Source organism: Herpailurus yagouaroundi, unplaced genomic scaffold (genome assembly GCF_014898765.1).
Source record: "Herpailurus yagouaroundi ecotype Mexico unplaced genomic scaffold, PumYag 183, whole genome shotgun sequence".
NCBI lineage: Eukaryota > Metazoa > Chordata > Mammalia > Carnivora > Felidae > Herpailurus > Herpailurus yagouaroundi.
The window spans coordinates 10023074-10038218 of NW_024412414.1; the positions used below are offsets into that span (position 1 = coordinate 10023074).

At 40.7% G+C, this 15145-nt stretch overlaps 1 protein-coding gene across 1 annotated transcript in view; it reads left to right on the forward strand.

The window, feature by feature from the left end:
- The window catches only part of SUMF1 (sulfatase modifying factor 1), a 95974-nt gene that overhangs the window by 32405 nt on the left and 48424 nt on the right, over positions 1-15145 (forward strand). The window contains exon 4 of the mRNA XM_040492114.1: positions 14575-14657. Coding sequence (XP_040348048.1) covers positions 14575-14657 — 83 coding nt within the window. The remainder of the gene's footprint in view (positions 1-14574; positions 14658-15145) is intronic.

Below are 15145 nucleotides of genomic sequence, written 5' to 3' on the forward strand. Positions count from 1 at the left end.
TCCTCCAGATACTTTGCTATTCCTGAGAATACAGAAATGGAAGATATTCCACCCTGTTGCCCTTTACAGGCTCACAATTTAAGGGATGGGGTCATATAGGCTCTAAACCAAAATTAGATGTTTTTTTCTGATTTATGAATTTTTTATATCAAATGTTTTAGAGAAATAAAAATGAAGACACATACATCATGTTTTTTTAAAATTTTCAAAAAGAATGAGAATATGTGAGATCCATACCATCGTGGAATGTCCTGGAGGTAGCATGAAATAACATTGAGAAATGAATTGGGAAGGGCATGGACAGGTGCTGTGGTAAGGAGTGCTGTGGAGCAGTTAGGGGAGGTGCCTGGAGAGCTGCATTTGTTGTTGACCAGGAAAGGACTGTGTGAGGAAGAGGCATTTAAGGGAAGCCTTGCAGATATGGAATAACTAATTTTGGGATCAACTAGAGCAAAGCATCTGGTGAAGGACCTACTATGTTCCTATGCTCTGGCTACTCACCTTCAGCCTTCTATGGTCTGGTCTTAGCTACATTTACTCTGGGAAGTCCATTTGAAATGGCTTTCTCTTGTCCCATATTCCAGATTTAGATTGTTCCATTTATTCTTGTCACTTCTTGTGCTTTCTTTTTATGTCACTTGTCTCACTTATAATTGTTTCTGTAGGTATTTGTTGAATGCCTTCCCCTTTACCAGGTATATTCTATAATGGTGTGTGAGAATGCACTATACCACTATGTCCCCAGCATAGTTACTATTGCTTAAGCACCTAATAAATATTTGCCGAAAAAATGAAAGAATGCCATTTGGGTATCATCTATTAGAGCATTTAGTTTTTGAAAGCTATGGGGCTCAGACCTCACATGACCTGTCTCATGTTGGAAAGTTGCTTTTTCTTGGCAAGAAAACACTGGCTTAGTCAATCGGGGTTGAGGTAGGTTCACAGTAACTGAGTTATTTGGGAAGGGTGGTCCAGGGGTGGCTGACGGGATAAGATAAGAAGAAAACATAGTCACACAACTGTATTTTGTGTCTGTTTTTGAAAAGAATAGTTGTCTGTCTGATTGAGGAGTCAATGTGTGGTGTAGGCTCAGGAAGCAAAGCCTGATAACCCTGGAAGGTGAGAACCCAATACAATAGGATAACAGGGCATAGTTTTTTTTTTCCAACCTGCTCTGAAACAAGGCACCTGATCAGAATGAGTGTGAATGAGGCAAGGCATATTGGGGTTCTAGAGGCTAAGACTTGAAATATCTCTTTAAGGAGTCCTTAAGTTTCTCCTCCTCCTCTTCCTTCTCCTCCTCTTCCTCTTCTTCTCTTTCTTTTCCATTTTCTTCCTCCTCTTCCTCCTCTTCCTCTTCTCCTACTTCTTCTAGTAGGCTTCATACCCAGCACAGAACCCAACACGGGGCTTGAAGTCACCACTCTGACATCAAAACCTGAGCTGAGATCAAGAGTTGGACATTTAAGTAACTGAGCCACCCAGGTACCCCCTTAAGTTTCTTTCCAAGTCCTCAGTCTTTTGTGATTTGACTTCAATGAAGAAGTAATAATGATTTTCACATCCTCGTACCTCCTAAATATTGGTGTCTGCATTGTAAACCTCTAAAGTGAGACAAAGATTGACTATTGAGTAGGGAGTCATGCCTAGGAGAGATCCAGCTTTAAGAAGAAGTTATGCAAAAATGAGAATTTTGAGTCAATGGAACTTTCAAAACCATTTGGCAAAAAACCCTTTCTTTATAGATGAGGCAGTTATGGCCCAGGAGGGGAAATGGTTTGCCTTAGTTCTGGATAATGTCGAATGTGGTACCTACCTATTAGTCCCTGAGAACCAGTATAGGACCTTTCCCACTGTGTAAAACTCATAAGCCAGGAGCTGAGTCTCTCTCTTTACAAAAGGACATCCCATTGAAAGACTATATCTAAAATTGGTATTTATCCAGAACATGGTCACCCAAAGTGGGGAGGGGTTTGGAAAACATGGAAACCTCAGGAACAGGTAAATTTACTCATTAAACAAATGTTTATCTCGTATGTGCTATGGGCGAGGCAGTGTTCTGAGTGCTGTGGATACAACAAGGAAGCAGGTATGAGTCCTCAGTCTCTTGAAGGTTTAACTCTGTAAGACTCTAAACAAGTGAAGTTGTAATGGACTATGCTAATGGTCTATGAATAAAGTAAAGAGAGTAACAGGATAGAAAGTGGCTGTAATGTACTGTGGTCAGGTTCTTTTGGCTCTTTTATTTGTGGGGTCTGGGATGGCTTCTCTGACACTTGAGTGGAAACCTAAATGAGGAATAGGAGCCAGCATGACCAGTAATGAGGGAGTGATGAACGAGGGGGATTGTGATGTAAGTTGATGGTTAGGTTGGAAAAATAGGTGGCAAGTGGATTACATAGGGCTCTGCAGCCTCAGAGAAGTTTGGGTTTCTTCTTCAGTGCAGTGAGAAGCCATTGGACCTAGTTAACATTCAATAAAAAAATTTTTTGTTTATTTCTGAGACAGAGAGAGACAGAGCATGAGTGGGGGAGGAGCAGAGAGAGAGGGAGACACAGAATCCAAAGCAGGCTCCAGGCTCTGAGCTGTCAGCACAGAGCCTGACGTGGGGTTCGAACTCACAAACCATGAGATCATGACCTGAGCCAAAGTCAGTCACTCAACCAACTGAGCCACCCAGGCGCCCCGGACCTAGTTAACATTTTAAAGAGGCTGCTCTGTACCATTATCAACAACAGCCAAACTATGGAGAGAGCCAAATGTTCGTTGACTGATGAATGGATAAAGAAGATGCGGTATATATACACAGTAGACTATTACTCAAAAAGAATCAAATCTTGCCATTTGCAATGACGTGGATGAAGCCAGAATGTATTACGCTAAACAAAGTCAATCAGAGAAAGACAAATACCATATGATTTCACTCATATGTGGAATTTAAGAAACAAAACAGATGAACATATGGGAAGGGGTGGGGAAGAGAAGAGAGGGAAACCACAAGAGACTCTTAATGTTAGAAAACAAACTGAGGGTTGATGGAGGGAGGTGCATGGGTGATGGGCTAGATGGTTGATGCACATTAAGGAGGGTACTTGGGATGAGCACTGGATGTTGTCTGTAACTGATGAATCACTGAATTCTACTCCTGAAACCAATACTGCACTACATGTTAACTAATAAAAATTTAAATTAAAAAAAAAGTAAAGAGGTTGCTCTGGCTTCTGCATGGGTTTTGTCACAGTTGGTGAGACTTGATTGCTATAGAGCAGGGTGGTAGGAGTAGAGATGCTCAAAGTGGTCTGATATTTGGAAGTACATCTGAACCCATAAGGGGAGAAGGAGAGGAGGGACTCAAGTATGACTACTACGTTTTGGCCTGAGAAGCTGGGGAGATGGTGATTGCCTTTGAGATGGTAGAGAACCTGGAGAAGGTTGGAGAAATTACTGAACCTAGTGAAGACTAAGAGTTGACTGAATTATAATTATTCTACAAATGTCTGAAAGGTGATCTGAAAGGAATTTAATTTATTCCATGTGATCCTTGGGAGCCTAATGAGTGCCAGCAATTGGAAGCCCTCTGGAAGGCATTTCATTTTAACCATTGATTAGGAATCTTCTGTTTACTAGAATGACCTAGACATGAGGGACTGCCTGTGAGGAAGTGGTGTCGGTCACCCGAATTGTTCAAGCTGAGACAGGGAGACCATCTATTGATAGAGTGACCATACAATTTATTGTCCAAATCAGGACACTTTTGAGAGTGAAATGGGATGCTCTTAATTATGCTGGATAACAGGTGTAAATCTGGACTGCTCCATCACATGAGGACCAGTGTTTATCTTACCTTACCTATCCTCCTAGGCACACCGTAGAAAGGATGCCTTTGGGTATAAAAGTTGAAATCACGTGACCTCTTGACATTCCATTCAGATATAAGGTTCTGAAGATCTGTGGTATGTTTTATTGAACCAAAAATATTGATGCCCAACTTTTCTGATTAAGTGAAGTACACTTACAATGCAGGCAGCTTCCTGTGTGGAATGCCCTACCCACTCCTTCCCTGCTTCACTTGCTCTTCCTTCTCACCTCCTATGGGAAGCACTTGCAAAGTAGCATCCCCTGACTGTGGTTGGGTGCCCCTCCTTGGGCTCCCATAGCTCATCCAGTTCCTCTTGGTCACAGTATTTAATGCAGGCTTAAAGTCATCTACTCATTTGTTTGCCTTCACCCCCAGATTGTATGCTTCATTTCTGCACCTCCTGGGCCCAGCACAGGGCTGGCGTAGGGCAGATGTTCATGGAATGTTTATTGAGTGAATGAATGAATGAGTGAATGAAACCATTGTGAATTAGTTTTTTTTTTTTAAATGTTTATTTTTATTTTTGAGAGACAGAGAGAGAGAGAGAGAGAGAGAGAGCATGAATGGGGGAGGGGCAGAGAGAGAGGTGGGCACTGAATTTGAAGCAGGCTCTAGGCTCTCAGTGCAGAGACTGACTTGGTGCTTGAACCCACAAATTGTGAGATAATTTTATAAATAAATAAATAAATAAATAAATAAATAAATAAATTGTGAATTTTATAGATTTCTAGTAATAAACTGACTAGATGTTACTAGTATATTACTAATATCTAGTATATTAGATAAGATTTCTTAGTGTACTAATTTTACTGATTGAGGAAACCATGGCTCAGAGAGGTTCAGTAACTTGCCCAATGTCACATCGCTAGTAAATAGTAGGAGAGGCAGGATTGGAACCTACTAACAACTTGGTGAGCCACTTGGCTCAGATGCATACTATATCCCTTTATTCAAAACTTAATTACATGTTACAGTTTAAAGATTTTGAAAAGTTCTGCAATAATAATAATAATAATAATAATAATAATAAACTTGTTTAACTTGATTGACCCTGTGCCTTCCTAACTACTTAGACTGCTGTGACTGTGGAGCCTCCCCACCTCCACCACCACCTCCCCCTTCACCTACCAACATCTTGTAAACTATTAGGAAACAGCTGTTGGAAAATGCTTGGATAGTAGAGAAGAGTTATGAACTGAAAATCTGCAGTTGTAAGTTCTTTTCCTGGCTTTGCCTGCTGCTTTTCAGGGCTTATTTTTTCATCTGTAAAATGAGGAAGTTTAAATAGATGGCCTCCCAGATCCATCCCACCTTTAAAACCCTGCAGCATTGTAAGCATGCCTGTGTTAAGCATGCAGTCATACTGGGAAAACGTGGCATCCCTGAGTGTAGAGCCAGGTTTCCACTCCCTGCCAAGCTCGTCTTTGCTTCCCCAACTCTAGCAGAGCTTTGCAAGATACACAATGTTGTTAAAAATTATGCATGTGTTTCCTATATTGTGTGTTGTCACCACAAGGAGAATCAGCATTCACTATGCTGCCTCTGGCACAGTGTCCAGCTGCAGGGTGAAATGTACATGTCGGGCTGGTAACCTGTGGAGTATTCAGAATTTGTGGTCCTGCAGCCCTAGGCTGAGATGGGCTAGCTCAGTAGTAGCCTCTAGTTTCTTTTCTTTTCTTTTTTTTCCCTAACATTTATTATTTATTTTTGAGACAGAGAGAGACAGAGTATAAACGGGGGAGGGTCAGAAAGAGAGGGAGACACGGAATCTGAAACAGGCTCCAGGCTCTGAGCTGTCAGCACAGAGCCCGATGCGGGGCTTGCACTCACAGACCGCGAGATCATGACCTGAGCTGAAGTCGGATGCTTAACCGACTGAGCCACCCAGGCGCCCCTAGTAGCCTCTAGTTTCAAGAGACAGGAGTTGAACCACCACGCTGTGTGACCCTCTGCAGATGCCTGTCGCTAAACCACAGTTAGGAAGTGTGATAGATGATAGATCATCTCTGACTGTGGACCTTGACTGCCTTTGCAGCAAGAGTCCTGTCCCCTTTATCATGATACTTTTGGGGGTGATGATTCTCCTCTTTTTCTTCTCTTTTCCAAAAAACAGGCAGGATTATTCATTTTCTGATTTACCTCCAAAATCTCCCGTTCTTAGGATGCTTTTTCTACATTCTGTCTTCTGTTTGCCCTTTTTTTTCTCAGAAGCTTCAGAACTTGGAATGCATGAAGAAAAAAATCAAATGGCATTCAGACTTTGTGCAATTTCCCTGTATTATACATTGAAAAGGATCTAAGTAAGCCACTACCAATTTAAGGAGCCTAAATGGAGCCTCCTTGTAAAGAATTGTAATAAATACCTTGCTGTGGAGTGCCATGATTTTTTTTACATATACTCAGCCCTCTTTGCAGAGGGAAACTACTCACAAAATCTATTAATGTTGAAGATTTTTAAAAATGTTTTAGAAACAACTATAGAGATATACTCTTAGGTACTATTTCTGGAAATTTAGCAGAAGCAAAAAAAATTCAAAATGTAAGTAAAGGTGTTTGAAGATGTTTACTGTATTGTTATCTGTAATAGCTGCCCCCCCCCCCAAGAGCAACAAAGTTTAATATAACTTGAGTGGTTCAGTGTTAGGAGATTATTTGGTAAATTATGATATATCAAGATGACAAAATATTGTGTGTGGCCACTAAAAATGTTTGTTGTGAAGTCCAGATTAAAAATAGGAAAATATTTAGTAAAATGAATGAAAACAGTCAATATATAATTTGGAAAAAATATGTAAAAATGTGTATGCTGATTGATGAAACTGGAAGATGAATATAAAAATAAAATTTGCAGGGGCACCTGGGTGGCTCAGTCAGTTTAGCGTCCTACTTTGGCTTAGGTCATGATCTTACGGTTGGTGAGTTTGAGCCCTGCACTGGGCTATCTGCTGTGAGCACAGAGCCCGCTTCAGATGCTCTGCTCCTTCTTTCTCTGCCTCTTCCCTGCTCTCTCTTTCTCAAAATTAAATAAACATTAAAAATAATAAAGTTTGCAGAAGAATGGTGGATATAAATAATTTTTAATTAAATTAATTAATATTTTTAATATTGATTATTTTTTGGTGTTTCATTGTAAACTTAAGTCTTTTACCTCTGTTAAAAGAAAACAGAAAAGCTGAGTAAAAATATGTTCAGTGTAGAGAATTTACAAATTAAAAATGGTGCCCACAAAAGAACATTAAGTATTATCCATAATCTCACTACCCAGAAATAACCATCGCAGACACTTCAGTATATGTACTACTAATCTTTTCTTGGGGTGTGTTTATGGTGTGTGTCTGTAAACACATTTTTAAGTAGACTTGTCTACACATACTTATAAGTGGCTTTTTTCATTTTCTGTGCAGGGTAAACATTTATCTAAGCAATTACATTTTTACATTTTTCCTGCATATAATTTTTAATGACTACATTCTGTTCCTTACTCTGGATGTACAAATAAGCTAAGCAACTCAGCCGGTCTCCTCGCTGTGTGTGCATATGATGTAGTCTTCTGCTGAGTATTATCAAATTGCTGTTATGTTGATTTACATGGACACCTCTTTGCCTAAAGAAGTAAAAAATATATATATTAAAAAAAAATCTTTTTCTTTCTCTTTTTTTTAAAAAATCCCAAATCAACTTTCTTCATACAACTGAGAAGTAAACTAGAGCACTTATTTTATTTTTTAAAAAATTTAAAAATGTATTTATTTTTTATTTAAATCCAAGTTAGTTAACATATAGTATAGTAGTGGTTTCAGAGGTAGAATTTAGTGATTCATTACTTACATATAACACTCAATGCTCATTCCAACAAGTGCCTTCCTTAATGCTCATCACCCAGGTAGCCCATCCCCCCACACAACTCCCCTCCTGCAACCCTCAGTTTGTTCTCTGTATTTAAGAGTCTCTTATGGGTAGTGTATTATGATAAGCAAAATAAGTCAGTCAGAGAAAGACAAATATCATATGATTTCACTCATATGTGGAATTTGAGAAACAAAACAGATGAACGTGGGGGAAGGGAAGGAAAAATAAGATAAAAAAAAAAAGAAGGAGACAAACTAGATCATATTTAAGGATTCTTTGAGCCCAGTGATTCTTTGAGCGATTTTTTTTCATGTTACATATAGTGAATGACTATATATAGGCTATCTACCCACTTCTATCTTAAGGATGTGTAATGAATATTTAGAGTATACTGATTGATGCCGTGGGAATGTAGTGCATTCTAGCATGAGGAATTTCACTAAGAACTGAAGCAAAAAGTATTGAAAATTTTCATATATGTCTTAAATTTCATAAATATTTGTACTCTGTGTGAAAAAGTATGCCTTTTTCTGTCACACAAATTCTATTAATGAATACCTAATTTAGGATTTAATTTAAAATAAGCCTTCAGAATGGACTACCTACCTATTTCAATGATGAATTCATTTTTGTTCTTTATTAAAGCCTAGTTCTTTTATTTTTAATTGTTTGTTTATTTTTGAGAGAGAGAGCGAGCACGCACACATGGGTAGGGAGGGGAAGAGAGAGAGGGAGACAGAGAATCCCAAGCAGTCTGCACTGTCAGCACAGAGCCCAATGTGGGGCTTGAATTCACAAATTCTGAGATCATGACTTGAGCCAAAATCAAGAGTCAGATGCTTAACTGACTGAGCCACCCAGGGGCCCCTGAAGGAAGAGATTTTTAACTCACTGTGTGCTTTCTATTTTGTTTGATTCCTTCAGTTGCTGGATTCTCCTCCGGTTTTAACTTACACTTCATGAATTTGAACAGGTCTATAATTTCTCATTGTTCACTAGTGTCAATTGAAACTTCTCCCAGGCTGTTTTTATAGGGGTAACTGTCACATTTAAACTGTTTCAAGAGGGGCGCCTGGGTGGCACAGTCGGTTAAGCGTCCGACTTCAGCCAGGTCACGATCTCGCGGTCCGGGAGTTCGAGCCCCGCGTGGGGCTCTGGGCTGATGGCTCAGAGCCTGGAGCCTGTTTCCGATTCTGTGTCTCCCTCTCTCTCTGCCCCTCCCCCGTTCATGCTCTGACTCTCTCTGTCCCAAAAATAAATAAACGTTGAAAAAAAAATTTAAAAAAATAAACTGTTTCAAGAAATGTCCATCTTTTCATTTTTATTTATTTTTTTTTAATTTTTTTTTAACGTTTATTTATTTTTGAGACAGAGAGAGGCAGAGCATGAACGGGGGAGGGTCAGAGAGAGAGGGAGACACAGAATCGGAAGCAGGCTTCAGGCTCTGGGCCATCATCAGCCCAGAGCCCGACGCGGGGCTCGAACCCACGGACCATGAGATCGTGACCTGAGCCGAAGTCGGACGCTTAACCGACTCAGTCACCCAGGCGCCCCAATGTCCATCTTTTTAATTTGCTTGTTTAAATGCATTTAGTTTTTAAGAGAACAGCTGTAAAGTTGTGAACCTGACATCTTTACACTTGAATATGCATAATTACACAGTGCTCTTTTTCCTGTGCCGACTGTATTCTAGGCTGTGTGTGTATAAGAAGCATAATTTACCACCTCTGGCAAGAATAAAGATGCCTTTGATATCTTCTCCATTTCTTTTCTTTAAACTGTTACTACAATTCCCTAGGGAGAGGTGAGAAAAGATGTCTTTGCGCCAGGAAGTCCATTTCTCAAGGGGACATCAATACTCACATGGCTTCTATTTACATTGTAATTGGTCACTGGCTGTCTGGTACAGCTGTTTCAACTTAAAACCCAAGACAGTTGCTATGGAGATGGTTGAGTAGAAATAGGTCAAGTTAAAATCCTTTCCCCCCTGGATATAAGGGAGTGCTGTAACTCTGGAATTGTCTCAGTTGAACAGAAAATGGGTAGGTGGGCAACCACATTTAAAAAAAAAAAAAAGTCCTCTTTGTAGGATGAGGCTTATCACACATGCCAGTCTGCTCGACTCTGTGAGCAACATACCTACAGACCCTTGCTGTTGAAGCAAAGGAGCTTAGAGATACCATAATTTGCAGTATGACCTTGATTAGCTGACTCATATATGGCTCTCAGAAGTTATTTGTTTCATAAGTTCCTCAACATGGTAGGATAGCATTTATTTTCAAGACAAACCAGGAGTTCAAGAACAAGTTTTTAAAAACGTAGTGTTAACAGTAACAATTGGAAAAAGGAAGGCATCTAGTGACATTGGATGGGGTTTGCCTAAAATTGGGCTGGAAAACATCATGGCTTTCCCAGAGCGTGATTCCCAGGATAAGTGATGTCCTACCTCTGATTGCACTGGTCCTCTCGTGTGGGGTGACTTTGATTACCTGTTTTTTCTTCATCATGTGTCAGATGGGGAGATCGTTCCTGACTATGTATCTGATGATTACAGTGAAGACTTAGGTCTTTATCACAGATAGGCATGTGGTATAGGTACTCTTATAGGTCCCAAAGCTTCATCTGGCTTAGGGCTTGGCGACTGTGGATTCCTCCTGCATCCTCTATACCCTACCCCCTTCTTCCCCACCCCCCAACTCTGTGGTGCTACTTGCTTCAGGGAATGGGTTAGTTTATGTGTAGATGGTTCTCACATCATGATTGTGATGAAAGTTGACAACTATACACTCTTCTTGAGAATTGTTTGGAAATAACACATGTTCTAATTTCTCAGCCTATCTTCTGAAAAGGTTGAACTGGGGGTGGCTGGGGCTCATGCTGAAGAAGTATTAGGGGGCAAATTTTCACTGATAGAATATATATTCTTCAAAAGTTCTAAGAGAATATTGCAACATGCAATAGCGTAAATGAATAACAGTAATAATGAGAGCTAACACTTACGTAATTCTTACTCTGTACCAGGCACTGTTCTCAGCTCTTTATGTACATTTCTTTATTTAATCCTCACAACAACCCAAGGAAGAGGATAGAAGTATTATTATCCCATTTTACAAATGAGGAAACTGAGACCTAGAAAGGTTAAACTAAAAAACCCAAGATCATGCAGCTTGTAAAATGTGGTCCTATTGTTCAGACTCAGGTAGCCAGGCTCCAGGATAGGATGCTCTTACTACTATGCCTCTATGAACTATATATTAACATTTAAGAAAGACGATTTTTTTTTTTTTTTCCTGATTACCATAGTGCAGTGGGTTATTTTGCACCTCCCAGGGTGCATTTGGCAATGTCTGGAGACATTTTAGGCTCCCGCAATTAGGGGGAGGGTGCTATTGGCATCTACTGGGAAGAGGTCAGGGATGCTACTAAACATCCTACAGGGCACAAGACAGCCCCTTACAACAAGGAATTACTTGGTCTAATATGTCAGTCATTGCTGAGGTTGAGAACTCTTATTATCGTGATATACACTCATTCTTAAAAAAGCATATTACTCCTCTAGTCTTGACCCCCATAATTGCAAGTATATTCTTCCAGACTTTTTTTCTGAGTATACTACATATACATTTGTATGCATATATTTTACAGAATCAAATACATATCCTATTCTATAGGTTATCTTTATAACACATTATATACATATTTCCACCTCGGAGTATCTTTTTTTTTTTTTTTTTTAATTTTTTTTTCAACGTTTATTTATTTTTGGGACAGAGAGAGTCAGAGCATGAACGGGGGAGGGGCAGAGAGAGAGGGAGACACAGAATCGGAAACAGGCTCCAGGCTCCGAGCCATCAGCCCGGAGCCTGACGCGGGGCTCGAACTCACGGACCGCGAGATCGTGACCTGGCTGAAGTCGGACGCTTAACCGACTGCGCCACCCAGGCGCCCCGGAGTATCTTTTGATAACTGTACAGTATTCCTTTGGATGGATGGCTGCCAAGGCTGGGTTACTTTGTAATTTTTAATTAGAAATAATACTATAATACTGTAGATGTATCTTTGCATACTTACCTCAGGTCTTAGTATCTTGGAGAAAAACTAGGTTGTGGCCTTTGGACGAGGGCAGTGTTACCGTGGTGTCCCCTCCCCATCTCAAGCCAGTCTGTTCTTCGTGTTTCACTCTGCACATCCCTGAGATTGTTGATCATTGCGAACCTCCATGAATTCAAGTCATGTAAGCTAGGGGTCTGTTTGGGATGCGTTGCTAAGATAATGTGAAAGGTTCCAGAGAAGAGAAATCCTGGGAGAAGTGAAAAGCAGATATTTAGAATGAGAGAAAGTGTGTGTGTGTGGTGGGGAGGAAACTGAGTCAGACCTATAGCACTAGTGTGTGTAAGGTGGTACCTAGATCCACCAGTTTGAGTTTTGTAGACATTTTTAAAGGAAAATGAAGTGACTAGGTCCACATTTTGTTCCCCACTTTGTGCAATGAACCATGTAAGATAAACAAAATAATTTAAAAACCATCGATATACTGTCTTGTCTTTCATTTTGAGAGAGAGAGAGACAGAGAGTGAGCGGGGAGGGACAGAGAGACAGGGAGACAGAATCCCAAGCAGGCTCTGCGCTGTTAGTGCAGAGCCCGACGTGGGGCTCGAACCCACAAACCGCGAGATCATGACCTGAGCCAAAACCAAGAATCTGACGCTTAACTGACTGAGCCACCCTAGTGCCCCTCAATATACTGTCTTAACTCATACTCTGAGGATTCCTGGAGTGGAAGAAATCTTTTAGGAATCAGGCTCAGTGCTGGCCGACAGTGGGTGTTCAGCAAATATTTGTAACCAGAGTGAATTGAGGGGAAGAGGAGAGGAAAGGGAACAGTCTAAGAGGCCCTTGGAGCAGCCGTACCAGGGTCTGCTCTACATCAGCCAGGTCCATGGAAGCTCCCCTCTGAAGAAGGGGCTGGAAACCTTGGAGCACATGTGCCATTCGAGCTTGGGTTTGGTTGTCTTCGCTAAAGCTGTGCATATTCAGCAGTGCCACTCTGTGGTGTGCAGTCCACAGAAATGCATATGTATACTTGCTGAAAGTCAGGAGCACCTAAAAATGTTGATAGAAGTAAACACTGTTCATAATAGATAGCCCTGAACTGGAACCCACCCAAATGCCCATCAGTAGAAGAACAGATCAATAAGTCAGTTTTTTAAAAATAGTTGCTACTGATGAAATGTTTCAAAACACAAAAGGTACAAGAAAATTAGGCAATCTCATTTCTTCCACCCAGATTTAACAAAGGTTAACATTTTGTCACATTTGTCTTCTTTACTTCTTTTATTATTTTAAGAAATAGAACTTCTGGTGCCCTCTCTGATCAGTGTTGGGGGTGGGTTGGGGTTGGGTGAGTGATCTGAAGTTACTGAAACTCGAAAGTGGGAAAACCTCGGCTTTCTATGCACCTTTGCCCTTGACATGGAAGGGGTTACCTTTCGCTGGACCCTAGGCATCCAGCAGTCAAGTCAGTGAGAACATCCCCAGATTTAAGTGTCTGCAGGGCCATACTTGAAACAGAAATAAGCCGTGCCTTTCGCCTCTCCTGGTCTCAGAAAAATAAAACACCTTGCAATAGTGTCCTTTAAGGACATAATGCCTGTATCATTGAAAAATATAAGAGAATTTGTTTTTTCCCATCAGGTTGTGATTGGAATCCCATGAATGTTTTGATTGTGCTGATATGAAAAAAAGAACAAGAACAGAGTTTGGTGTTTTCAGTGATTGCTGTAATTGTTAGCAGAAACACTTCCCCCTTCTCTTCCACTCAACCCAGCTCATCAGGGAGCAAATGACTGACAGTAGCATTGTCATGGGGACAACCTTGAGTCTACTTCGGTTTATATTACAAGAGTCATTTGCAAATTTCTGTTCTTCGGTTAGTATTAGGAACAGTGGTGATGAAGATGTTTTATGACTCTCCTCCTGTCATGAGGCCATGGTTGAGATGAGTTCTCTGTACTGAGTGCATGCTAGTGCCAGGCATACTCGTAAGCCCTTCATATATGTTATGTTTCCTCCTTGTCATAACCCATGAGGTAGGTATTGTTACTGTCTCCATCTAAAAGTATGAAAACAGGCCTTGGGAGGTTCAGTAGGTTGCCAGGGGTCACATCATGAGTGATTTGACTCTTGTTTTGACTGGTTCCAAAGCCAAGCTCTTAACCAGTCACTACATGAGGCCCACTTGGTATTTTACTTGGGTAACTGGAACTGTAAAGTAGGAATTAAGGTCCTGGGAACATCTGGCTGAGCACTTCCCTATCTAATTCAACCTCTGAGGTAGGTGAGGCCAGGGTCCTGCGCCCATTTTGCAGATGAAGCCAGATAAACAGTGAACTTGCTTGGGGCTGCACATCTGATGTTGGGCTGGAAATTGAACCAGGGTCTTTTGAAAGCACACTGCAGCTTTTCACCCTATGCTTCAGCTTGATATGTGACCACCTGGGTTGGACCTTCAGCCCAGCACATACTTGTAAGGTTAACTCTGTCTCCCCATGTTTTAAACGGGAGCAGTACTACCTGTCTCTCACTTGTTAGAGATTATAGAGGATTAGCTAGCACTTCCTCTTTTAAACAATTCTTGGAGATACACATCATTTAAATACATGTCTATTCAGTCATTGTGGTGCTTTTTGATATGAAATAATACTTTTTTGTTGAAGGTTTATTTTTGATAGTCTGGTAAAAGTATTTGTTTGGTAACTGATATGGAAGTTGAAGATCATAAGTCAGATTTTTTTCTGCACATACTGAGTCATTGTTTTTCTAGAGTCATCCTAACTAACCTCAGCTTTTCTGGGTGTTGCTTTGAGGTTGCAGCTGCTCCCTGGTGGTTACCTGTTAAAGGCGCTAACTGGAGACACCCAGAAGGACCAGACTCTACTGTTCGACACAGGTGAGGCTGGTGGTTCTTTCCTTGGTGGACATTTTTAATTGCCAAAAAGATTCCTGTGCTGTTGAAAAGGAACTCGGTGGCCATCTTCATCTGTAAAAGAGTGCTAACGACCAACTCTTGTTAGTTGGTAGGAAAATAACATAGGAGGAAATAACATATGTGGAGACCCAAACACTGTTGTAACTCCTAGAAGGCTCCTAACAAGTGACTTCTTTCTTGCTCATTTGGCCTCTCAAAGAGTTTGCTTTGAAAATTTTTTTCCCCCTTTGACAGGCCTATTATAAATCTCTTGACATATTTAATGTTTTCAACCTGTCTGTTTGCTCTCTCCTATGAGTGGGTCACGATGAGGAAGAAGACCATCTGTGCTGTGGATAAGTAGTTGTGTCTGGCCAGGTGGTCACTGTGGAAACTCAAGCCTTGGGTATAGGATTCATGTTATCTCCAGTCCTGGACTGACATACTTTGAGGCCACCATCTGACTCAAA